This window comes from Hakea prostrata, chromosome 3 (assembly GCF_041222555.1).
Source record: "Hakea prostrata isolate BN-2017 chromosome 3, UWA_Hpros_2, whole genome shotgun sequence".
Classification (NCBI taxonomy): domain Eukaryota; kingdom Viridiplantae; phylum Streptophyta; class Magnoliopsida; order Proteales; family Proteaceae; genus Hakea; species Hakea prostrata.
This window is the reverse complement of record NC_142602.1, coordinates 20,363,097-20,389,810: the sequence shown is the minus strand read 5'-3', so window position 1 is coordinate 20,389,810 and position 26,714 is coordinate 20,363,097. Positions and strand designations below refer to the sequence as shown.

The following is a 26,714-nucleotide window of genomic DNA, read 5'->3' as shown; positions in this document are numbered from 1 at the left end:
AGCAAAAACGTATTTCTCGTGCCAATATTTAATTGACCCTTTCAAACTAATCCAACTTGTACCCAGAAGAATCATAAGACTTATTTATAGATAACATCCTTCATTACTTCTCCCTAGATTATCAAATCAATCTCTCTCTCTCTCTCTCTCTCTCAGGCTCGTCTGCTCGCCCACGCCGGAAAGATGGCCAGCTCTCTTGACGTTTCAGAAGTTCTTCGCCGGAAAATTGTCAGACCCACAGAGAAATCAAACTTCTCCCAGACCTGTAGTCTGTTAAGCCATTATTTGAAAGAGAAGAAAGGAAGCTTTGGAGATCTCTTGAGCATTGGAGTCGTCGCTCCTTCCAATAACCAACCCCAAGGTATGTCTAGTGATCGTTAGTCTCCTTTTTGAGACTTTGCTTGATTTGATTTGATTGGGTTCTTTTGTTTCATTGAAGAGAGAATCTGATAAAAGTATCTTCTTTGTGGCTTGATTTCTCCAGGTGAACCAGAAACATGTCATCAAACACTGAATCTGTTACCGAATCTTGAAATATCAACTGAGGCATCCAGCATTTCTGAGGAAAAGTCAGCAGCAATAACATCCATAGATCTGTTCCCTCAACATGTTACTACCGAAGAAGAAACTCCAGCTCCAGCTCCAGCATCCCAAATGACCATTTTCTACGCCGGAAAAGTGCTTGTGTTTAACGATTTCTCAGCTGACAAGGCGAGAGAAATCATGTTTCTGGCGAGCAATGGAAACCCCCAGAAACTCAGCGACACTGCATTTACTCCCTCTGATAACCAGTTCAACCAAACTAACTTTGCTGCTTCCACATCCAACCAACAACGCTTTCAGCTACCCGCTCGACCTACCATTTCAGGTATATATAATTAAGATATTCTCTTTTGATTAGATTAGATTAGATGGAAGCTCTTAGATCTGGAAAACACCGTTTGCTGTTCTGTTTCTCATGTTGTTCTGATGATGATGCAGATGTGCCAATTGCAAGGAAAGCTTCCCTCCACCGGTTCTTGGAGAAGAGAAAAGACAGAATTAGTGCGAAAGCACCATACCTTCTCGTAAACACTTCTGCTTCAAATTCTTCCAAGCAAGAGGTTGATTACAACAAGATGTGGCTTGACTTAATGGCTTCCGATCCTTCAATTACTCAGGCATTTCGAAACTGAAGATAAACTTGTCTGGATGTATTGCCCATCTCGCTACGATAACCAAGGAGATACAGAAGAGTCGTTTGATCTATCCTATTGAATGTTGCAGCTCAACTCAGAAGACCCAAAACAATGTGTACATTTCCTCTTTTCCAAAGAACAAGAGGAAGAAGGCTCGGATCTTTTCGATCAACACCAACATTTGGTCTCTTTTGAACATTACCCAACGAGCAGAATCTACTTTCGATGAGTTTCAGCAGGCAATCAATCCTTACGAGCAGGGTACGGGAAGAATTGATTACATGTTTCGTGGTCCCCTTGGCTTCCCAATTCAAGCTTTCTGATTATTACCTACTCATCAGCAATCGCCATCAGACTTGGCTCTGGAAAGTGGGTCTGATTAGAATCTTGATGCTGAAAATGATAATCCGGAGCTCATCACTATCATCAACAAGGAATTCTGCATTGTTTGCTTAAATTACTGACAGAGTTTTAACTTCATGTTTTCATAATAATCTTTAGATGTAATATTTCTTTCTTTTGAACAACTAAACATGGAAAGATATAAAATCACGTTGGATCAAGGATTACAAAAATTCTTCCTCTTTCTCATTAATTTGCCTGGAAAATAACGGAAATCTCGCACGTGAATATTTTTTAATCAAGGATCTATAGAAATTATTTTTTGAGATTTCAAATTGCTTTACTTCTGAATCGATCTGCACGAGAGCAGACCGAGATGTTTGGATTAATTAAAAAGCATCTTCGATATTCTTGCCAATAAAAGTTTGGTTGTTAATTAATTGCGAATGTTCTTCCATAGAATTATAATTTGATATTCAAAATAACACAATTTTAATATGTGCAAAGGCAGAAGAACTGGACTGGATGCTGTTGGGGTGTACTCCAACCTCATCAAATGGGGATCATCAGAATGGGTCAATTCACAGACGAAAATTCTCTGCAAACAGGTTTTCAAGGATTGGTAGAAGGATTGAAGTATACTGCTCAAAAAAAAAAATCTTTTCTCAATTTCAGTCTAAAGCAATATCACAGCACTGCTGAATTTATTCCTAAACCAAAAAAAAACCTGGCCAATACCCGAAGAACTTTAAACCGATTTACGAATAAAGTCATTAAAAACTGATGCTTCCACCTAGCCAAGTAACCTCTGTGTAAAAAAGGTGCTTTCGTCCTGTGAAACGTAATTAATTGCAGGAATTGTTAGCTGGGATTCAAACCCTGCTGCTGAAGAGAGTTGGGATCCAACACGTAACCCAAAAAAACAAAAGGAATCCAGGAAAAGAATTGTCATGAGAAAAATGTTTTGGCGCAATTCCTTGCGCTTATCTTGTACAGCGTATATGAGCTGCATGCGCTTTCTCTCTTTTTCTGCCAAACCTGCCGAGATGCTGTGGATGCCATGTTTGAACTTTGAAGAGCTCTACACGGGTGTTACAGTTCTTTCTGTAAAACGGACGGTTAACATTGAAATTTTGATTCTTGTTTTCTGATCTCGACCGTATATAATAATACGATGCCGTGTATTTAATGTCCCCAACCAATTTCAATGTTTGAGTGGCCGACAGGCAAACTGCGAATTTTCTCCACAATTTCTTCGTTTGCTTCGTGATTTGTGCTTGTCTTGACTTTGGAGAAGCCATCGGATTTATGAAGTGGTTTCTCCTTTTTGTTTCTGTTTGATTGCTCATGTTGAAGGCTTGAAGCATTGGCGAATGGCAGTGCATCCCCACCTAACTCAACTCGCAGCTTCTTTCAGAAAACCGTGTTTGCGCGTGGGTCCTCTCTTTCTGATACCACAAGTCTAGAACTGCAGTGCACTGCTGTTGAGTCTTCTTAGTTAGTGCAGGCTTTATGTCAACATCCTGAACCGACGAACACCATTTTACATGTTTTATGAGATGATCGAAGTGTCACCTTCAAACAAAAGAGGAACCGAAGGATCAAAACATATTAAAGCAGAACTTCTATTCTACTGATTCATCTTCAACGCTGTGTGAATTACGCATTTGACAAAACAGCAGAGAGGGAGAGCTTGAAATACCAAATAAAAAACAGAGCCAACAACAGGAATAGGCGGTACAAAGAGGGAGAACGACGTTGATATCTGATCCACCACCGACATCAATGTCAGGGGTAAGGGTGTGGTGGAAGGTGGGTGATTTTCGGATGGGAAAGGTTGGGATGGAACCCAAGAAAGAAAGAAAGTAAGCTGATTTTTATTAGAAAAACTAACAAAATGAGAGAATCAAGAAGAATTAATCTACAAAATAGTAAATTATTATTTGACAAACTCATGATGGAATTAACATACATTTTCGAAGATAAATCTAACATTATAAAGAAGATATAAAATGAAAAAGAAGATCTAGCACCATCGTAGTAAAAATGAAGGATGAGACTTGAAGATTAAAACCACAAGAAGAAACAATCAGGGTGCTCACCCCAGCTGGACAGGTATACCATTATTTGTATCTTGAGCTTTTGAAATTAATTCTTATCCATTTGCATGTGTGACTTTGAGATTTATATATCTCTAGGGTGGAGATGACCAGCCATAAAATCCACCCTAAGTGAGATTCTAGCCCACTAATGCTCATATCTAGAATGCCCTTGAGGCTTACTTTGACAATTACTAGAAAGCCCCCAAAAGAATTAGGGAACAAAATTACATAATTGTCATTAATAAAACAAAACAAATTGGTTTTGCAACAAATAGAAAAGAAAATAGATAAATTTTTACTAATAAATAAAAATAAATTTGCAAAATCATTTTATCAATAAATTCTTTTCAAAAGGCAGTATGTAGGTACGCGTACACTTTCACAATTGTCAAGTCACTGGCAATGGAGCACTAGTCACTAAGATTAACACTCCAACATACACATAATCTTTTTATGGATGGACTCCACAAATTCAAAGTGTGCTAACCATGGAGAGACTAGTCCTTATATTTCCCATTGTCTAAGCAATTTTAACTTGCACCCCTCAAACCCATCATAGTCCAATAATGTATATTTAGACAATAATACATTATGATGAGTACGGTCAAGTCAAGGACTACCAATGGACCAAATAACCACATAAATCATAATAAACAATAAATGCCACATATAATCAAAATAATCTTACAAATGTCCAATGTAAATGTGCAAGTAAAATAATAACATGTGTTGGGCCACAAAATTCCTATAGTTTTCGATGTAAATTCAAGGTTTAAAGTATTCCACGATATTATACGATACTAGCCTATACATATCCATATTTGACCCAATCGATACGATACATCTCGATACATCTCTGCATTGAATTATACTAAAATATATTAGCCAGAGCGATACAATACTCGATACGAGACGATATGTCTTTTAAAATCACTAGACCGATACGATACTCGATACTGATACTTTAAACCTTGGGTAAATTCACTCGGTTTGTTTGCCAGGGGGAACGTGAGCCCTGGGGGGGGGGGGGAAAAGAAGTTTGGGGGGGGGCCTTTACTTTCCCAACCCCCGCCCCATATGGAGGTTTTAAACGGCTTGGGTGGGAAATTGACTCGACCGCCTGCCCCTTCCCCCCCACATCTACCTTTGGGTGAAGCCTCGAATTTTCCCCCCCCCCCAAAGTTTGTTTGTTGTTTGCAAAGTGGAGTGGAAAAAAAAAACATGTGAGCCCATATGTAGTGGGGTGAAGGAGGGTGAGGGAGAAAAGAAGGAAATGAAAGGAAAGTGTAGAAAAATATTAATTGTAAGTCACATATTACACTTTTTCACAAAATCCCATTTTTTTTATGAGGTTTTGAAAAGATTTGCGATGAAAAAGTTGAGTTATCACATCACTAAACAAGTTTCATTAATTCAAGAAAATTTGTTTCTCACTTTCCCATTCCAAGTAACCAAATAATTTACATTTTTGGGATTTAAAGAAAAAAAAATAAAAAATGTTTGATTTTTTCAAGAATGTTCCCACCCCACCTTTATTCCATCAAACAAACACAACCTCAAAGAAGTATAGGAAGGTTCTCTTCAACCACTTAAAAGTTGAATATGAAATGATACATAAGGTTAGTTTTGTAACTTAACCTTGTGAGAGTATTTTGGTCATTTCATATTATGAGCTAACTAGCAAGGTAGAAAGTTTCGGCAAAATTCTGTGGGTAGTGAAATAAAAAGTGGTCGAAAAAGATATTTCTGGTGAACTGGAAAAAAAAAGATGAACATCGCCGAAACTTCACGACAGTCGCCGGAATCTTCACCGCTAAGCCACCTCATTCCTTTCTCTCATATTCACGTTATTGATGGCTCAGAGCTTTCGACCTCCAAGGTGATGGTCTTTCCTATGAGAGTCTTAACAAAATTTTGCAAAATCAAGAACTCAATTAAGATCTTGAAAACATGATTAAAAACCCTAACTGTATGACACAACAAGATACACAAACCAACTTAAGTGGGCCGAACATTAAAAAATAATAATAATAAATAAATAGTTTTCCATTTGACCCCAAAGAAAAGAAAAACTACAAATCGTTAGACAATTTTGTTATTATTACTCCATTAATTAGATGCTTTCGAAAGGTAGAAGGTAGCTTTGGTGCCATGATACTGTCAACAGGTTTGGTTTGTCTAGATTTCATGAAACCCTGACCTTGAAGAGTGTGAGCTCGGGCAAGACTAAGGCTCTTTTTTGTATCAACTATCATTTTCAATAATGAGTTTTTTGTATTATTTTAAGTTGTTTGGTATCTATTATCAATTTTATTTTTATTTAAAATAATAAAAAAATTTCCAAAACCCATAATGAACTTTTTGTTTATTCTGAATTATGGTGAGAATTTCATTATCTTTATCTATGCACAAGTTTAATTAAAATTTTATGGTTAAAATGAGGGTAAAATAGTCAATACATATTTTTTTAATAAAACCATACTTTTTCCCTCTTTTATCATTTGCCCATTATTATTTTCTAACAATTTTTTATTTTGACACTAAATTTATTTTTCATTCTATAATTTATTTTTGAAAAAAATTCATCAAACCATTTTTCATTCTTGACCAATAATGAATTCTTGTACTTATTTCTTTTAAATAGGCATAATAGAGAATGAGAATTGATACCAAAAAGAGCCTAAGTTGAACAATTAATAAATTTTGATTATGTTGCCATTGGCACTAACCAAAAAACAATGAAACAATGTATAATTTCGGATTATTGTCACTCTTTTTTTCTTTTTCTTTTTTAAGTAAAAACTACCACCTACATGATGCTAGGATTAGGCTCAATCAATTCGGCCAATTCTAATCAAACACTTAGCTTTGCCCAATCCTGACCTTAATTAGGACCACCCTAATTCAACTCTAACCCATTCCTTAGGACATAATTTTGAGCTCAAACACTATTCAAACTTAGGATAAAGCAAGATACCCATTAAGACCAAATTTGTGTAACTATGTTCCTACCAATGTGTTTGGGACTGAACTTACAACATGACCCAACTCAATGATCGTCTTGTACCATTAAGTCTCCTTCTCCTAACTTGCCTTATGAAACTATGTAAAATAATGATTAAGACTAGGTTAGAGATGAATCCGGATCATCACTCCCGACAAAATCGGTGGGCCCCACAGCTGAAAAATATTTAAAAAAAAAATTCCCATCACTCACCCCAGGACCCCTTGTATTTTGGGGTGGAAAAGCTACCGACGGGCCGCAGATCCGGACTCATTAGAGACACCCATGCAATAAAGAGATCATACTAGGTTGGTCCATTGGTGTGATTGACAAGAGCGCATCTGTTCAATGTTGGACGGATACTATGTGGACCACATTAAATCTCAACCACACAAAAAAAGATTCGATCGAATCAAGGAAAAATCAGTTTATTTCACTTCAATTAGAATAATTTTCACATTTTTTTTGGTGAATAAACACAACAGCCCAATAAAATCTACAATGATGAGCATATTGAATTTTTTTTTTTTTTTTTATAATTAAATCAACATTCATTCCAAAAGTAGACGAGCATATCGAATTTTTAAAATAAGAAAACCATGTCTGTAACCAAACTGGCAAAGACTTGCAACCCTTCCCACTTTTTTATTTTTAATTTACCAAAACAACAAGAACGCCACTTTTTTTCTTTCTTTTCCAGGGAATCCAAGTTACCCACAATTTCCGAAATGCTGTATCTACACGTTTCGATGTATTTTATTATCCAGAAAATCTAACACAAAAATCACGTGCTTATTAGTTATAACCACTTTTCCTTAGAAATAGTTAAAAAACCACGAGCGAATAAAGCAAAATAAACGGTGGCCGGTGTGGTGACTGGTGGGTCCCTTTTTAGTTCCATTTCCCCATGTGAATCTCGTGCTACAATTCGGAAAATTATTTTTCACCAAAGCGTGTATTAATAAATTATTATAAAGTTCTAACTTGTAGACAATGTGTAGATAGGGTTTAAATAAGATTATTAATAATAATAATAATTAATAATAGAAAACAATCAATACTTAAACTCCATCGCTACATCCCTTTCTTCAACATTCTCACATCTCGCATTGAAGTGACGAGCTCTCTGGATCTGTCAGAAACGGTAAATCTTCTTCGCCGGAAAATGATCAAACCGACTGAGAAATCGAATTTCTCGCAGACCTGCAATCTATTGAGCAATTATTTGAAAGAAAAGAAAGGAAGTTTTGGAGATCTCATGAACACGGGTGTCGTCACTTCTTCCAATCTGCAATCCACTGGTATGTATTTCCCCTTTTATACGGTTCCGTTTTGTGATTCTGCTTTATCTTCTTTTACACCTGGCGATTTCTCTTCAAATATTGGTTTTTTTTCTTTCTTTTTGCGCTTTTTCCGTCTAATTCCTCCCCCAAATCAAACGCTACTGTTTCGTTTCTTGAATCGATCTCTTAGCATCTCGGACATATTCTTGATTGATATCCTGTTTTTGAAAATTAAGTACTTGAAGAGGAAGAAACAGAGTGATAAAATTACTGTACTTATGTTTGTTGTTTGATCTCCCCAGGGAAACCTGAGACAGTAAATCACAACGTCTCATCCATGGATCGGTTCCCTCAACATGCTACTACTGCAGAAGAAGCTGCAACACCACAATTGACCATTTTCTACGCCGGAAAAGTGCTTGTGTTTAACGATTTACCGGCTGACAAGGCGAGAGAAATCATGTTTCTAGCGAGCAATGGAAGCTCCCAGAAACTCAGCAGCACTTCACCAACTTCCTCCACTTCCTCCAATGATCCGTTCAACAAAACCACATTTGCCACTTCAAATTCCAACCAAGGATGCTTTCACCTACTCGCTCGATCTAGTATTTCAGGTATATCGAGATGGAAAACTAATATATAGAATTTTCTCCTTGTATTGCTCATTTTCCGTTCTGTTTCTTACCTCTTTTTGCTGTTGCAGATCTGCCAATTGCAAGAAAAGCTTCCCTTCAGCGGTTCTTGGAGAAGAGAAAAGGTAGGATTAGTGCGAAAGCTCCATACCCTCTGGTAAACAATTCGGCTGCAGAATCTTACAAGCAAGAGGCTGATCATAGCAAGGTGTGGCTCAATTTAATGGCTTCCCATGCTTCAATTCGAAATTGACATGTTCACGGTGAAGGTCTAGCAATTTGTCAAATTCCCTCATACCCCAAGCAGGGGGGTTCAACAGATTCGAATTCTCATATCCATGATGGCTAAATTTATGACAAAAATTCGAATTTGTTTAGCTAATCAGACTTGCGGATAAATATCCAATCCGATTTCAAAGTAATCGCATGGATAAAAATGTCTGAATCCGAATTGAGTTTTAAACTCATACTTGAGTGTTGGGCTCTAATGTAATAGTGATATTGCTGAAAAAGGAAATGCATAGCTTAGGCGTTGTGTCTAACATGGCTTCAAATTGAAAAGCAAAAATTCATGTAGCCGACCCAATTTAGTTAAGACAACGCTTATTATTGTTGTTGTATTTGTATTAATAGTTTAATGTAATTAGTTACTATGAATGAATATTAATGAAAGCACAATGATGTTTCTCAAAATTCGAATGCTTTTAAACGGAGATGAGCAAGTATGGAATTTGAATTTTTGACTTTTACATCCCAAGCCCCAAATCGTCATGAATGCAGAGATGATCTTGGAACAATTGGTATATCAACTAGAGCAACTATTTGCCAAGGCGGTTTAACTTTGCAACTTCTTGTCCCACTTCATCCCCGTGGTTGAAAAAGTTGGGATTTCCTCTACTCTTCTGCTCACCAAGTGCTGCGAGCTTTCCACAGGTAAAGAAGAGAATTGCTTTTAACCCAGGTACTGTGTTATCTACCATCAATTTTTGGCTTGCTAAGCTAATCCATCGATTGTGAAGACTTAAGGCTCTAGTTGGACCACAGAATTTGACACAGGTTATTTGTGTTTTAGACAGAGCAATGGAGAATGGGTTGTGGTTTTGGGCAAGGGTAGGGAGTGGGAATGCGACATTGGATGAGGGATGAGGGCAGTGATTTGCCAAAGGGGGGTTGGGTGGTGCTGCTGCCCAGTGCTAGTGGATGATGGGGTGGGGTGGGTGCATCTGGTAGGGGGTAGCTAGTGGAGTTGGGATGGAGCTTGGGGGCCAGGGGGTTGGATATGTGTTCCTCCATTTTTCCTAATGACTGAACAAAACAATGGAGGTGTTGCTCACATCTGAATTTAACCCTGAAAGATAAGAGGGAAAAAAGAAGAGAAAAAAAAAAAAACTCAAAGAAGCAAGGGCACTGTGAGCTTTACTTTGTAGGCAATGAATTGTTGTAAGGGGTAAGTATTCCGGCAGTCACAATGGTGGAAGACGATTTTGAAGGAATTGCAACTTGGTTCTAGGTCACAATGTCGACTTGGGGAGAGAAGGAAGAAACAAAACAATGAGAGAGCAGCAACGCTCTAGTAGTTGGCTTTTGGAAGCCCTAATTTGAATGTATAATCAAAAACACTGACAATGTTATGGTACCCTAGCTACCATCCAACATTAAGAACCTCATAAGACAAAGCTTATTAGAACAAGGGAGGTTCTGCTATCAGAAAAGTGCACATCCTTGATTTCCTTAGGAAAAGGAAAACTATAAGTCAAGTAGATAAAAGGTTAAAAACATTCACTTCCAGGTAAACAAATTTGAAAATTAAATGAACTACATATTCACCTCTTTGTTCGGCTCATGCATCAAACATTCTGAGACACAAGTATCATTCAGTTGCAATGTGCTCTTCAAGAACTCAGAGTGGAGCACTCATCACAACCTCATACACCTAAGCTAACAAGTTGGACTCCTCCCCCTACTACATGGATTAAGCTCAATGTTGATGGGGTCATACATGAAGGAAAAAGGATATTCTGGGTTTGGAGGCCCTGGGAGAGACTCTGATGGTAACATGCTTTTTTTGTTTTGGAATGGGGTACTCTTTAGAGAAAGATGCAATGATTCTTGAAGCCTTGAGTGTTCGACAAGCACCGAAGTGGGCAACAAATATGAGTTTGAAGAAGATTCAAGTTGAATGTGACAATCAAGCGATTGTGCATCTAATTAACTCAAGAAATCCAAGTCCAACATGGAAAGTCAGTTATATCTTGAAGCTTTTGGAAGATTTTGAGGAAATCCAGATCCTCATAGAGTCAAATATGGCGGCAAATGTGCTTGCCAAAGATGCAGCACTTCATGAACAAGATTGTTATAGAACTTACAGCGCATCCCCTTTTTCTCTCTTTTTCTTATCTAAACTTAATTTGGCTTGTAAAGTTGGCAGACGGTTCACTCTCTTTTAACATATCATACTTGTTCAACCCAAAAAAAAAATTAACTCTATATCAGCCATAGTAGGTAGAAATATACTCCTAAGAATAAAAGACTCCAATTCCATCACTGATGTATCAAAGTAAGCCATTCTTATTATTAAAAAATGAAAATAAACCCTACCATGTCGACATGGAGCTTAAACGTAAATACAGTTTTTCTTTTCATTTTATTAAAATTCACCTAATTTTTTCAAATTTCTAGTGAAAAAAGAAGAAGTGTTGTAAAATATGTTTAAAACTATTAAAGTTATTTTATATAAATATTTGTTTAAATCGTATCTTTTATCCATGGTTTTATTTAGTCCCACATCGGGTTGAGAGGATTGGATTATATGGTTTATATATAGTAAGGGCCCATATATTATTAATTTGTGCGACACGAATTGAGCCTGAATCTTGTTGTGACCTTGCTATGGTTATAAAGATATATATTAATAAATCTATATGACGGATTGGATATAGGTTAAATGCAATTAATTGGCGCCCGGCCTCTTGTTGGCCTGGATATATAAATTAATAAATCTATATGACTTGGGCCGTGGGCTTTGGTCCGGAAGGCACATTTTGTCATGGGCCCTATTCTGGAAAGCCCACTACTGGGTGAATACGTGGAGATGCCATTTGAGTGGCACTCTCCTGTAGGGAGGTCAGCTGGAGGTACCTTGCTGAAAAGAGTTGAGCTGAAAGGTACCCTCACAGCCTTACCCTTTCACCCACAGCCTTTGGGGCTCTATATAAACTCAATTTCATGCTCATTCTTGACACACTGAATTCCTCTTCCTATTTCTCTCTCTCTTTCTCTCCCTGTTATTATGTTAAGTAGTAAACATAACCAAATTATAGTAAACCTTTCTGGGGTGCAACCTTAAAGGTTTGGGCTGACTGATCTTAGGGTGAAGACACTTTTAGAACCCGTATTGCACAATTTGGGGTGTCTAAATACCTTAAAGAAAGTACTTCATGTACGTTTCAGCTATAAAAGAGTATTGTGATTACAACAACAGTTCTGGTGTGCGTGCAGATCCCTCAATTGTTTACAACAAGAAGGTGATGTATGGTTGATTTCAACTATAGACTACCCTAAAGTTTCGACAAGTAAAAGAAAAGGAATCCCGAGAGGTGCTCCATGAGTTCGACTTCCACTTAGAAGAAGGGGGACAAAGAAAAACTCAAAAATCACTCATTCTTTTAGGGAAATCACTAATTGAAAAAGGAAAACAAAAATAGTGTTGTAAGATGGAAAAGATACATAAAATAGAAAGAAGAAAATTAAGAAAAGATGAATCGAACTCTCTAATTAAATTGTATGTACATTTTTATAGTAGAAATAGTGTTTTATCTTATATGAAAATATCAAAGTGATACAAGGAAACACAATATATGATATTAAAATTAATTCTTGCACACAAGAGGATGCCGTAATATGGAAACATAGATTTCTATCCATGATGGAAGATGCATAAAATGAAAATGTGAATTACCAAGATTGCATGTTGAGGTGGTTGAGATATTTAATTGGAATTTACATATTTTGGTATAATCTCTTGAGTGATGAACATTCACAATTAATATTATTTATAACACTCTCCCTTGGATGTCCATCAATAGATAATATACCTCATTAAAAATTTACCAAAAAATAAATCTTAGTGAAAGAAAAAGATTATGCATTTCTAAATTATATGTATTGTTAGTTGTCTCGTTAAAAACATTACCAAAAAAACTCAGTGTGACAAAATCTTGATGAAAGAAAAAAGAATGCAACATGTATTTTACTCCTTCTGATTATAACATTATTGAATATCTTTAAGTTTGAACACTCCAATCTCATATACTAGCTTTTTAAAATTTGAAGTAAGAATGTTTCAATAAATAAATCTATCAAGATATCATTTCTCTATCTTTAAATGTCCATTTTACCATTTTGTTGAAGCCCCCGAGTCCAAAAGAATTTTGGCAAATATGTTTTGCATGATTTTTTTTATAGATCAAAAGATGATAATTACAAATGTCACCATTCATAATCTCTATCATAATGGTTATCATATAAATCCTACTAGTTTTAAGGAATAAAAGGTTAAATTCTAATTAAAAACATTAACTCACCATCCCTTGAATTTCTCCTTAAATATTAAGTTCTCATTATTTTCATGGTGTTCAGATAAATCTTTAATTCTATCATGAGATTTCCTCCTTCTATTCCTATTGTTCTACTTTTTTCATCTCAAATCACGTCTCACAAAATATCCTTGTATAATTTGATTAATAACAAATATTTGATTTTTCCTAAATGTTCTCCACATTGCAAGTCAAAACAAAATCTTTTTCAATATTATTCCTTTCTCAATCTCTCAAATAATCAACCGCTTTTGAAAGCTATTCAAGTTTCCATCTAATTTTTAAATGATCAACATATACACTTATTATAACATAGTTATCAACATCTTCTAGTAAAGACATAAAGCCAAATTGGACAATTTTTGTACATTTCTTATATTAAATATTCACTCCAGTAGTTATACAACATATGCCCTAATTGTTTTATTCCATATCATGTTCTCCTTCCTAATTGAATAACATTATTGAATATCTTTAAGTTTTAACACCACAATCTCATATACTAGCTTCTGAAAATTTGAAGTAAACAATGTTCAATAAATAAATCTATCAATATATCATTTTGACGAAATCATTAAACATCGATTTTACCATTTTGTTGAAGGCCATGAGTGAAGAAAATTTTTGATGAAATATGTTTTGTTTGATTTTCTTTGATGCATCAAAATATATACTTAAACAATTTAACACCTCTCTCATCTATTCTTCCTATTTGTTTTCTCCTCTATAACGTTGGTTAGAGAATTTTGAAATAAATCTTACTAATGTTATATTCGAAAATCAAAATGTTACTATTAATTAAAAATAACACTTCAGTCCCTATTTATTCACTTGGATATGATACTTAGAACCAAGAAGTTTGTCATTGTTTTCATGGTGTTGAAATTAATCTTTAATTATGTCGATGGATCTCACAACCATCAGGGTACTCAATGGATATACTTTATTCATGTAAAATCACTTCAAAATTTTCTTTGTATAATTTGATTAATAACAAATATTTTATTTGTCAAATGCTCAATTTACAAGTCAAAACAAAAATGTCTTTCCAAGATCTTTCATTTCAATTTTTTCAAATAATCCACTGATTTTAAAGGCTCTTCAAGAGTTCCAATAATATTTAAATGATCAACATAAACACTTATTATAACAAAGTTTGATCAACATCTTCTAATAAAGACACAAGGCCAAATTATACAATTTTTGTACATTTCTTATATTAAATATTCACTAAGGTGATTATACCACATACGCCCTAAATGTTTTATTCCATATAATGTTCTTTGAGCCTTATTGAACAAATTTTTTGAGAATTTTTATGTACTTCAAGCATTTTAAATTCTTCAGGGATTTTCATATAAATTGCACACTTGAGTGATCAGTATAAATAGACTATAATAATATCTATTAAACACATCAAGTTTCTTATGTACTGTCAAACTAATAAGATATCCGAAAGTAATTGCATCAACCATAAAAAAATATTTTTTCTATATAATCAATGCTAGGCATTTGTGAAAACCCTTGTGCCACAATCTATGCTCTATAATTTCATGTTTTTCATTTTGTTTTCTCACAAGAACTCATTTGTACACTCGCATTGACTTTTCACCTTCAAATATTTAAATTATATGTTCAAAAACTTTAATTTTCAAGTGAATTCAATTTTTCTTAAATTACGTCATTCTATTTTGACCAATCATTTCTTCATTTACATTCATCAACAAATTTATATTCAAGATTCTTGTCTTGTCTTGTTATATGCAAAAATGTTATCGACAACTATATTTTTTCTCAGTCCCATATTTTTCCTGTACTGGCATGACTAATCAAGATCTCTTCATTTTCATTATTTTCAAGTACTTGAATCTCTTCTGAGGTTTTATGAAAAATTATGTCTTTAAGATTTTTATGATCAATTTTCTTCATGTTATAATCATCTTGATCATTTGTTCATTTCCTTTTTATTTTAAGATTTTTATCCTTAGAACAAATTGGTCTTTCAAGTTTTAAATGTAGTTTGGTTTCATTTACATTATTAAATTGTTTTGTTGAGACATCAAACCAAATTAAAGCATTTACAGCTAGAATATAAGATTTAATAACGTTTACTAAATTAGTAAAAACATTTGATAATTAATTCATAATACTTTGTAAATGCATTATCTTTTGAACTTAGGGTTTATATTGCTTAGTGTGAGGATTTAAATGAAATATTGATAACGCATTTCAATCAATCTCCTATTGGGGATGAATGAATGAAGTTTACATGGATTTCGTTAAATCTTAGTTGCACAAAAGAGTATGTGTAGATTACATTAATTTTGTTTTTTTCTCTCTTGCTCTGAATTTCTACAACTAGTGGCTTAAGTGTTTCGTGGATGGAGAGGTTTGGTCCCCTCTATTTGTCTTTCTTGCTAGGTTTTTCTTTCTTTCTTTTCAATTTCCCGAGTTCCAAATTCCAACTCCAGTGGTCATAGAATTTGCTAAACATCAAATGGGGCAAAATTCACATGGTGGATTCACATAAGATTGTGCTTTTAATGAAGGTTTCACTAAATTTAGGTATCTGCCTTTGCATGTTCAATTCCGCTTCAATTCGTATTTCTACACTCATTTCCTTGCATCTACATTTCCTCAAATTCTTCCTCATTTAAAGATCGGTATGAAAGATTTGAAAAGTGTAGACGGCACAAGACTTTCCAACAAAGATGGTGAATATTGTGCCCCAATGGATCCTAGCATTGGCAAAACACTTCCCTTAACCACCATTGCATGTAGTAATGCCTTAAGCAATCCCTCCGGTTGACGATGGTGCTAGCGTGGCAGATTCCCATTATCAAATGGTTGGTGAATTCTTTAATCCAAATTCAAAAATGGGATTCTTTGGGGTTGGGGTGGTTATAACTTCCCTCTACAACTAGGATTAAGTGAGGTGGTTATAACTTCTCAACGTTTTTGCAACATTTTGGTTAAGGGATAAATTGGAAGCGCTTATTGGGGATGATCTTGCAACGAGATGTGCAACACTTGGTTGATGCAAAACATACTCTTGAACCATTGGATATTTTTAATCATATTCCAAGGGTGTCTTATTGGGCAGCAGACTCCTTGGCTTGGAGGACCCACATATGAATGTTTGATCACATTCCACTCCTGGTTGGATATTGTGCCCCCAGGTGTTATACACGGTAGTATTAATAAATTATTATTTACCAAAAAAGAAAAGATTACACCAACAAAAGAAAAATCGCTTTTCTTCAAATCGAATCAAACTATTCTTTTGTGAGGTTGAAATTTAAGAAATCTACGTAATGTTTATCCAATGCTGAGCACCATAGGCATCACTAAGTTAGAGGCACCAACTGATGCGCCGGCCCTCCCGATGTTAAATCCGACTCCGCAACACATAGTACTGAAATGAAAATGGAAAACCCCAGGTAAGCTTTTCCTCTCGTCTCTCCTGTTTGTATCGATCACATCAACGACCAGTTGAACTTCACTATAAATGCACAACACTATACTTCTGACGGTCAAAATCAAATCAGTTTTTAACACCAATAAAATGAACAGTCAAGATCAAAATCTCAATCTAAATTTAATATATACTATTGGCGGCACATGCTATGCATTAAATGCATATCATTAAAATTTGGCTCGTCAAAGACAGACAGTCTTGAACCGACTTGGCGATCAAAATCACGTGACAAAGAAAAAACTGCCTCGGAGAAAACGTGTCCAGATTCTTGTCCTTTGTCCAGTCATAATAAACCGCGTGTCCTTCTGACAATTATTCTATGCATGTGGGCTGCAATTTTGACGCCCATATCGCTACTCTTTTGTTTATTTATTATTGACTGGTCAACAAACAACCAACCCGTGCTTTCCTTCTGCCTTCCTTCCTTCCTTCCTTCCTTCCGTGTTTCTTTTTGTGATTTTGGTAGACTTATTCATTCCGTGTTGCTTCCTCGTGATCAGGTTGGTTTTTAACGTGGAAGCATAGAGAACTCATTCACTTACCTAATTCTGACCCCACCTAACTTATGTGGGGGCCCACCTACGTCGACTCGTCGTCGCTTCCGAACCATCGAATCAAAGTGGACTAGTTGTGGAGGTGGAGCCCCCTTAAAAGAAAAAACAACCAGGTCAAAACCTTCAAACGCGACGCCGTCAGCCAAGAATTCGTAATCTGGTCCGGTCTGAAAATCTGATAACTCAATCCAGTTCGACTGGACCGGAGTTAATTGAAGGTTCAACCAGAATTGGCCGGATTCTTTGTTGGTTTTCTACTTTGGAAAGATGCGAATCAAATGAGGAATCTAATAGGGTTGGATCATTCAATTAGTGTTGATAACAGGGAAATCTATTTACACACGAAACCGTCTCGACCGGTCAATCGATACGAATTAGGGTCAATTTATTTTAATTAATTCCATCTTTTTCTTGAGGTGGGGCCGTGAGGTTGGCAAAATGGCAACAACTCAAGTTCATAGAGTTTCCCACTTCACTAGGCACTTTCCAACTTTCCAGAATAACATTTCCCAATCACCAGCGACCTTTTCCTGTTTAATATTTTATTTTATTCTAAATCAAATACAAAGACCACGTGTTTCAGACGTAAAACCAGTACACCACCACCACCACCGAAAGCCCCACTCTCCATATACTCCTCGTGCCAAAATTTTAATATTTTAATGGCTAACCGACTCCCTACTTGCAAGCAAAGCGTACGTAAAAGACATACCAGCAAACCAAGACTTTATTTAAAAAGAAGATCGTTTTCTCACTTCTCTTCCATATTCTCTCTGTTCGTACTGAAAACTGAAATCCTTCAAAGATTCGAGTTTTCTTTCTTCGTTACTTTGAATCACAAGCCGGAAACATGTCTAGCTCTCATGAACTTTCAGAGATTCTTCGCCGGAAAATTGTCAGGCCGTCGGAGAAATCGAACTTCTCTCAGACTTGCAATCTGTTGAGTAATTATTTGAAGAAGAAAGGGAGTTTTGGAGATCTCTTCAGCATGGGACTCGTCTCTTCTTCCAATCCCCAATCTCAACAAGGTATGTTTATTTATGTTCTTTTCTCTTCTTTGTTTCTGGAATTTGATTGATGGATTGGAATTTGAAAAAGAGAAACTGATAAATATCTTCTCTGTTTCTTGATCTCTCCAGGCGAACCAGAAGCATGTCATCAAACATTGACAACGATGAATCTGTTACCGAATCTGGAAACATCATCCGAAACATCTAGCGTTTCTGAGGAATCGGTCGCTGAGAATCGTAATTTCTCATCCATGGATCTGTTCCCTCAGCACGAAAAAGAAGCTCCATCGTCTCAAATGACCATTTTCTACGCCGGAAAAGTGTTCGTATTCAACGATTTCGCCGCCGACAAGGCGAGAGAAGTCATGTCTCTTGCAAGCAGCAACTCTGTATCCACTACCTCCAATGATCAATTCAACCAAAACACCTTTGCTACTTCCAATTCTCTTCAAGATTGCTTTCAGCGACCCGCTCGAGCTAACATTGCAGGTATATAGAGATGGAAAACTAAAATATAAAATTGATTCGATCGTTCATAGTTAGACCTCTGAAGTGCTCATTTCTCGTTCTGTTTCTGATCACGTTTTGTTGATGCAGATCTACCAATTGCAAGGAAAGCGTCTCTCCACCTGTTCTTGGAGAAGAGAAAACATAGGATTAGTGCGAAAGCACCATACTTTCTCAACTCGGCGGCAAAATCTTTCAAACAAGAAGCTGATCATAGCAAGAACTGGCTCGACTTAGCGGCTTCCTCCGATGCTGTACTTTCAAAGCAACTGGACCTCCAGTTATAGACTCATAGCTGGTTAAAGCTAGAATTTTTTTTCTTCTGTGATTAGAACCAGATTTGATACCTTGGATCTCTCTGTTCGTAGCAATAATTTGATGAAACTAAGGGTCTCCATAATTTTTTTGTAATTATTTATTTATGTGTAGTGACAATGATACTATACAATTCATTCTGATTTTTCGTGTATCATGAGCACCATCGCCGGCATTGTATTCTTAACGACGACTATGTGTTTATTAACTGTTTTTAGCTTCACCATGATGATAGTGATGAGTCAGCTGTCATGAACAAAATGCAACAAAAGCAGCCAAAACAAATCCCCCGGTAAGCATCACGGAAATCTCGGGTTTGACCATGGATTTGGGTACGAACCGATACAATCAAAGAAATTTTCCTTTCTGTTTTATAAATTTTTTTGGGAGTTGGGGCCGGGGACTATAATATATTCAACAACAGAAATTCTGATTCATATCCTCTACCATCCTCATCTCTACAATTTTCTATAATTTTTATCTAAGATTGAAATTTCCTGTAATTCCTAAAATTAAGCCTCAATAAAAGATGATAGACTAAATTAAGAAAAAATTTAAGAATTTATTAAATTCAGCTCTTAATTTGGGTTCTAATCTTGACAATTGGATAATTAACTACCACGTGTCCCAATCCTAGATAGGAATTATAAGAAATTGTAGGGTGTGAGAATGGTAGAGAATGTGAACCCAGAAATTCATGAGAAACCCTTTCATGGTGAAGTTGGCTAAACTGCATAGCAGTCACTTTGTATCAAATTTCAAATTCAAGAACTAAAAAACATTTTATTAAATAAAACAGTTAAAGCTAGAAAACATGGACAACACAAGAGAAACATCAATTATGAAGAGGGTGCGACATTCCACCACAAGCTCCAAAAGCCCCAAATTTAGGTACTACAAATTTAATAACTCTATTCATATCATCACATCCTTTAAATTTGAATTGAATAAATGTCATCCAATCATGAAAGATAGCCTCCACTTCAATTGGGTTGAAGAGGGATCTAAGTAAAAGGAGATCCCATTGGGAATCTTCCCACCGAATTAAGTCTCTAACCCAAATAGGGCTCCAAGTATGGGGTGTGTTGCTTCTTCTTGTATGTTATCCCCACAAACATGTCCTGAAGTGTTACATTTCTCACGGGGATCTCTTCACTGCCGTGGATTTGAACTGGGACATGGACTCCTTGGCCATGGACACCACACCAGTAAAGGTTATGTCTCGAAGAACAGGGAAGGCCTTGGGGTCATACCCCTCATCTGGGTGTTCATTGTAGTCTATAACTATCTCAAATCAGCTCAGAGATTTAGTTAGGGAAACCCATCAAAATCAGACTTGCACGAAAGGTTGATCAACCCTTTAGATCTGGGTTTAGAGTCAGTGGGGACGATGGCTTTAAATATTGGATAGATCTTCAAATTTGCAAAGGTACCTTTGTTTTGCTACTACTGTGGGATTATTGGACGCGAAGCTCGTCAATGCCTAGTGAAGGACCTTATCAAGAAACGAGGGTTTCAAATCTTTTCACAGATTTTCAAAAGAGCTGCAATTCAAATTTTCAATACCGATTTTGGTGATTGGATGAGGTATGGCAGTAATTCAAGATTGCTTCCAAAAGAGCAATTGCAAAAACTTCTTGCTAAAGCTATTCTGATCTAGTCCAAGTTGTTTTTGTTGGCATCTGCAACGAACCGACACATTAATCTTCCTTCGCACATACATAAGCTAGTGTATGATCTCCTTGCACCGCCGAAGAAGATTTAGACTGGAGATTTAGGGTTCGTGGGAAGCTTGTCTCCGGCGCCGCTGCTAAATGAAGCCCTAACTTTGCACACATCCTTTCCACGTCAACTTTTTGGCAACAATGCCAATTCAGCCCTACTCATCTTGTCATGCACAAATCAACATCTAGATATGTTAAGGTCCACCTAGGAATGGAGTAATAGGCAAGACCAAAAAGGCCTGTTAAGCCCAGCCCATTCTGCTACTGGGCCAATAAAATTAACTGAGGAGGTGGATGGATAACCTTAGTGAAATAGGCCAAGGAAACATGATTGAAGAATCAAAAACGGCCATTGTAGTTGCACAAAAGATAATTATTATGACTTAGGAACAACAGAATCCTTTCATACCTTTTTCTTCTGTCACCATTGAAGAGTTATCTGCACCAGATGATCTTATAATATATGGATCTGCACTAGATGATCTTATAATATATGGAAATCATATATGCAAGAGAAAAAAAGGAAGAGGACCTGCAAATAGCAAATCAATTTAAGAGACTTTGGATTTTTTATGCAGTCCAGTGTTTTAATTCAGAAGTAGTCCGAAGGGTCTCTTATTTGCACAAGTTGAAGCACCAAGCTAGAAGAGTGCTGAAAAATCAGAGAGAAAGGGCTACAAACATTTCTGCAATAATTTCCGCTTCATCATTGACTGGCATCTCGGCAAATAGGGTGAGGAAGGTTGCCCTAAATCAGCCCCTAGGTGAAAAATGAAGCTTCTTGTGTGGAATAGTTAGGGATGTGATCAACCCTTGACTAAACAATATTTGCATAAGATATGCAAATTGTCTAGACCCAATTTGGTTTTACTTCTTGAAACAAAACAACCTAATACTGCAATGGAAAGATTATCTGCTTCTCTAAGATATGCTGACAATTTCTTATTGAATCCAATAGGACAGTCTGGAGGTTCAACCCTGTTATGGAATGGTAATGTTTCTCTTACTTTATTATCTGCCCCTATTCATTTTGTTGATTTTATGGTTAATGTGTTTTCTTTGGATTTAGATTTTAAAATTACACTAGTATATGGGGATCCAAAATTAGAAGATAGGAAAAGAAATTGGTTGGATCTTAATCAATTAGGTAGAATTGTTACTACACCTTAGGTAGTGCTTGGGTTTTATCTGCAGTATTATGAAAATTGGGGGACGGGAACCAAAATCAAAGAGACAAATGAATCTTTTTATGGACTCAATCTCAATCTGTGGGCTTGTGGTGTACTGGCGTTTTCTTGGTCCAATGGAGGGAGCTCTAATGAATATTGACAAAGTATTATGTAATTCATAAATGCTTAACTCTTGTGGGGGTGTATTCATGCACATAAAATGATTATGGTTGGGTCTAACCACACCCCCATTGAGGTCACTTTAGCAACTAAAAAGAAACCTGTAAGATTCAATTATGAAACCAAATGGGAAAAATATAGTGACATTTAGGAATAGATTAGGAAGGGTTGGACAACAACCAACCTGGGATCCCCTGCTTTAATCCTTCAACATAAAATATATCAATGTACCAAATCTCTTAGAGAAATGAGCAAATCAACTATCATAGTGGCCTCATAGGAAATTAAGATATTGCAATAGAATTTAAAGGAAATTCAACAACTAGACCCATCTGAACAATAGTCTCAAGTTAAATTCGAAATTATAACTAAATTAGCTGGTCAACTAAGAGAAGAAGGAGAAGAAGATAAATATTGGCATCAAAGGTCTAGAATTAAATGGCTTAAAGAAATCGAGGAAGACAGAGAAATGCCATTTATAAACTCAGAGCTCATAATGGCCAATGATTGAATTCTGAATAGGGAATACCGAATGAAATATTTGGATATTTTTTGATCTTTTTCAATCATCTCAACCCACCTCTCCTCATTCAATCGTATCTTGTGTTTAGCCTTGCATCACAGGGTATGAAAATGAAATGTTGTGCAAACCATTTTCCCCAGATGAAATCAAATTTGCTCTATTTCAACTGAAGAATAGTAAATCTTCAGGGAGAGGTGGTCTTCTCGCAAGATTCTTTCAAAAAAAAATTGAGAGATTATTGGGGAGGATTTAATTTTTGGAATTCAACACTTCTTTAAAGGGGGTTATTGCTTTGAAGTCTGAATAGAACCATTGTATCCCTCATTCCAAAAAATAAAAATCCACAATAAGTGAGTCACCTAAGACCGATTAGTCTGTGTAAATTCCTTACAAAATTATTGCAAAATGTTTGGCAAACATGCTAAAACCCCTTTTGCAATCCCTCGTAGGTGAAAACATAGTGCGTTTGTACCTGGTAGATCCATTTCGGATAATATATACCTTGCTCACGAGTGTCTTCATTTTATGAAACACTCAGGTTCAAAAGTGGATTATTGGGCTTTGAAATTAGATCTTTGCAAAGCGTATGATAAAATGGAGTGGAGCTTTGTCAAAGATTCATTGAGAACCTTAGGCTTTGAGGACAAATGGGTTAACTGGATATTTCAATGCATATCCACAGTGACATATGCTCGCTCCTTCTAGAGGACTTAGATAGGGATGCCCCTTGAGTCCCCACATCTTCATACTTTGCCACGATATTTTATTAAGACGTTTGTCTCCATCAACTTGGATTCCAAGGTTCCTTGATCTCAAGGTGGCTAGATTTGCTTAAAAAATCAATCATTTGTTCTTTGCAGATAATTGCATGCTTTTTATACAGCAAAATAAAAAATGTAGAGCTCATAAAAAAAAATTCTGAAAGAATATGAAGAAGCATTTGGTCAACACATAAATCACTCAAAATCTTCAATTCTCTTCGGTAAAAGGGTTCCTCGATCAGAATAAAAGTCAGCTTGCCAGATCACTCAACATTAAGGAAGTTGACTCTCATGGAAAATACTTAGGTCTTCCCTCAAATATTGGGAAGTTAAACTCCCAAGTATTTTTTTTTTTTATATGAGAGGTTGAAATAAAAAATGGAAGATTGGAAGGAAAAATTGTTTTCACAAGCTGGAAAAGAAATTCTAATAAAAGCAATAGCAAATGCAATTCCAACTTTCACAATATCTAATTTCCTTTTGCCAAAAGACACGAGCAATAACTTATCCAGGCAAATTAGAAATTTTTTGTTGAAAAACAAAGGAAATTCAAGAATAAACTGGATCAACTGGGAAACTATGTATCTCTTAAAGAATCAAGGGGGTATAGGTTTTCATGATCTCCATTCTTTCAACAAAGCATTATTGGGCAAATAGGGATGACGATTATTAACCCAACCAAATACATTATGGGCAAGAACTATGAGGGAAAAATATTTTAGGGCCTGTTTGGTTACATGAGTCTGGAGATTTCAAATATCTAGAGATTTCAAATCTATAGACTTCAAATCTATGGAGTTATAATTTATAAAATTAAGTGTTTGGTTGTGGAATGAAATCTGTGAATTCATCCTAAAAATTTATTTGATCGACATGATTTTTGTGAATGTACAGTTGTATAGCTTTTTTGAAATCTCTGGATTTCACCCCTTACCCATAAATCTACAGATTCACATTTTTACACTAAAAACGAGAATCTGTAGATTTCATGAATCTAGAGATTTTTACAACCAAACGGGTATAATTCTCAGATTCATGAATCCAGAGATTTGAAATCTCTAGATTCATGTAACCAAACAGGCCCTAAGGATTCCACTTTACTTGAAGCACATATTCCAACAAAGGCCTCTTGGGCTGGAAAAGCATCATAGCGAGAAGGGATGTATTAAAAGGGGGCTACTAAGGAGCATTGGAAATGGTTTATCAATGAGGATATATAGTGCCCCTTGGATTCCACACATTAATTCCCATTACCCTTGGAGAACCCACATCTTCTTGGCCCATTACTTGTCAATGAATTAATTGATTGGTCAAATAGAAGCTGGAAAATCACTCTATTAGACTCACTCTTTAATCAAAAGGAAACGAAAGCTATTCTCACAATCCCAATTATGACAATGTATAAAGAGGACCATTGGGTGTGAGCTTTTCAAAAAATAATATATTTCAAGTCAAAACAACATATCATAGTATTCAAAATACTATTAGTGATATGAGTAATTCAAACTCTTCATCCTCAAGCATAAACTGAGTTAGAATTTGAAAAATTAAAACTTTACCCAAAATTGAAAACTTCATATGGAAAGTTGCGCATGAGGAATAGCTACTCAACAAACTTTATTTGAAAGAAATAGTAACTTGACATCTATGTGTTTATTATGTACATCACAAGCAGAAAGTATATTGCATGTTTTATTTCACTGTGACCATGCAAAAGCTTGCTGGAGGGCCTCCCTGCTAATGATTGATACATCTGAATTTTGGGGAAGTAGCATGCATGATTGGTTATATTTTTTAGACTACAAATTCAATGGATGCAATCAAGGTGATGTTGTTTATACTATTTGTAGCATCTTATGTTGGGTTATATGGAATAATCGAAATTAAATGTTATTCAATGGAAAAAATGTCTCCCTTACTTGCTCTATTAATTGGATGCACATGTTATTAAATGAAGTACTATGGCTTCAGGAAAATGCAAGCAATCAAGAGTCAATTGTAGTGCAGCCCATGTACTTGGACTTTGCAAATGTTTCAGATGAGGAAGTTAGTCCTCCTCGAACCAGTTTCAAAGTCTTCTCAGATGCATCTTAGGATAGCTCTTCAGAAAAGGAGGGTAGAAGCTGAATTATTTGGAGCCCTACAGGTCAGTTTCTTTGGGCAAAAACCTTTCATTGTTTTCGTTTTTCAATAATTATAATGAAGCTTGAAGCTCTTAGGGATGCTGTCTATGCCACTTTTGAATTGCAGATATCGCAAGTTGTCTTTCACTCTGATTGTCTTCTAGCCATAAAGGCCTTAAATGGCCAAACTCAGTCTTTGGACTGGGTTAGCTTTGGTTTGGTTCAAGATATTAAAAGGCTATCAGGCTATTTTAATTTTGTGAATAGATCTAACAATTATCAAGATGATTTCCTTGCCAAAGGGGCAAGGATTCTTCAGTTTAGTCGAGTCTGGAGGGAGTCTCCTCCTTTGTGTATTGTAAACTCTTATGTTATTTCCTCTAGACTTAGTCCAGAGCTATTTCAATGAATCTCTATTTGATCCCCCAAAAAATAAAAAAAGAAGACTTCGATCCTTATAAGAATTATAATCTTTTCTTCCCACCTATATGAACTATGAAATTCTCTTAGCAGCCCTTAAGCCAACGCTTGCTTCTTAGACGCATTAGATTTAAATTAATTGTTTATTAAAAAATATTTAAATTAATTGAGGGATATTTTGGGGGTTTACCAATTAAATTAATTGAGGGTGATTTAGGATTTTAATTAATAGAGTTATTAAAAGTAATTTGAAGTTTACACTAAAATATTCTCTTAATTAAGTGTAACTTAAAGTTTGAAAATAATATTTTAATAGCAAATGAATAGCAAATGTTCAGCTTAACTGAAAACATTAACGAAAAAGAGGGATTTATCTTCTTTCTTTTTTCGAACAAAGCTAAAATTATATTAAGCTCTTAAGTCTAAGACCCGAGGCAAGCAAATAGGGGTTTACAATGCAAGTTGGTGGAGATGAACCCCACGACCTATTAAGTTGAACTACCCTGGAGCCCTTGGCAAGAAAGCCCGCCTAAGCATTTAAGGATTTGTTAATAAAGTTGAATCTAATAAAGGAAAAGGCAGTTGAGAGCTTTAAAATATCTAGGATAATGCCGTTACTTGGCCAATCCAACGATTGTACATGGCCGTTTATGGCCTTAATGACAAGCAGATAGTCAGAATAAATAATTACCTAAGTGATCCTAAGATCCAAAATACAAAAGATGGCGTCTCTAATCGCCTCAAGCTCCATGATGAGAGCTGAAAACCCAAAACAAGACAAAATTTTTACAACTATGAATTTGCCCGTAAAACT

General features: G+C 35.8%; 3 protein-coding genes across 3 annotated transcripts; all 3 read left to right on the top strand.

Moving 5' to 3' along the window:
* The first annotated feature begins 57 nt into the window (after window positions 1–57).
* LOC149021472 (protein TIFY 10A-like) lies at window positions 58–2,079 on the top strand. Its single transcript, XM_089149703.1, has 3 exons — window positions 58–361; window positions 485–868; window positions 982–2,079. Exons 1-3 carry the CDS (start codon window positions 184–186, stop codon window positions 1,173–1,175), a joined length of 756 nt encoding a protein of 251 aa, XP_089005829.1. The 5' UTR covers window positions 58–183; the 3' UTR covers window positions 1,176–2,079.
* Window positions 2,080–7,694: 5,615 nt separating this feature from the next.
* LOC149021471 (protein TIFY 10a-like) lies at window positions 7,695–9,089 on the top strand. Its single transcript, XM_089149702.1, has 3 exons — window positions 7,695–7,927; window positions 8,212–8,523; window positions 8,613–9,089. Exons 1-3 carry the CDS (start codon window positions 7,792–7,794, stop codon window positions 8,792–8,794), a joined length of 630 nt encoding a protein of 209 aa, XP_089005828.1. The 5' UTR covers window positions 7,695–7,791; the 3' UTR covers window positions 8,795–9,089.
* An 8,768-nt stretch (window positions 9,090–17,857) lies between these two features.
* LOC149021470 (protein TIFY 10A-like) lies at window positions 17,858–19,637 on the top strand. Its single transcript, XM_089149701.1, has 3 exons — window positions 17,858–18,196; window positions 18,308–18,667; window positions 18,776–19,637. The coding sequence occupies exons 1-3, from the start codon at window positions 18,019–18,021 to the stop codon at window positions 18,970–18,972; spliced, it is 735 nt and encodes a 244-aa protein (XP_089005827.1). The 5' UTR covers window positions 17,858–18,018; the 3' UTR covers window positions 18,973–19,637.
* Window positions 19,638–26,714: the final 7,077 nt, after the last annotated feature.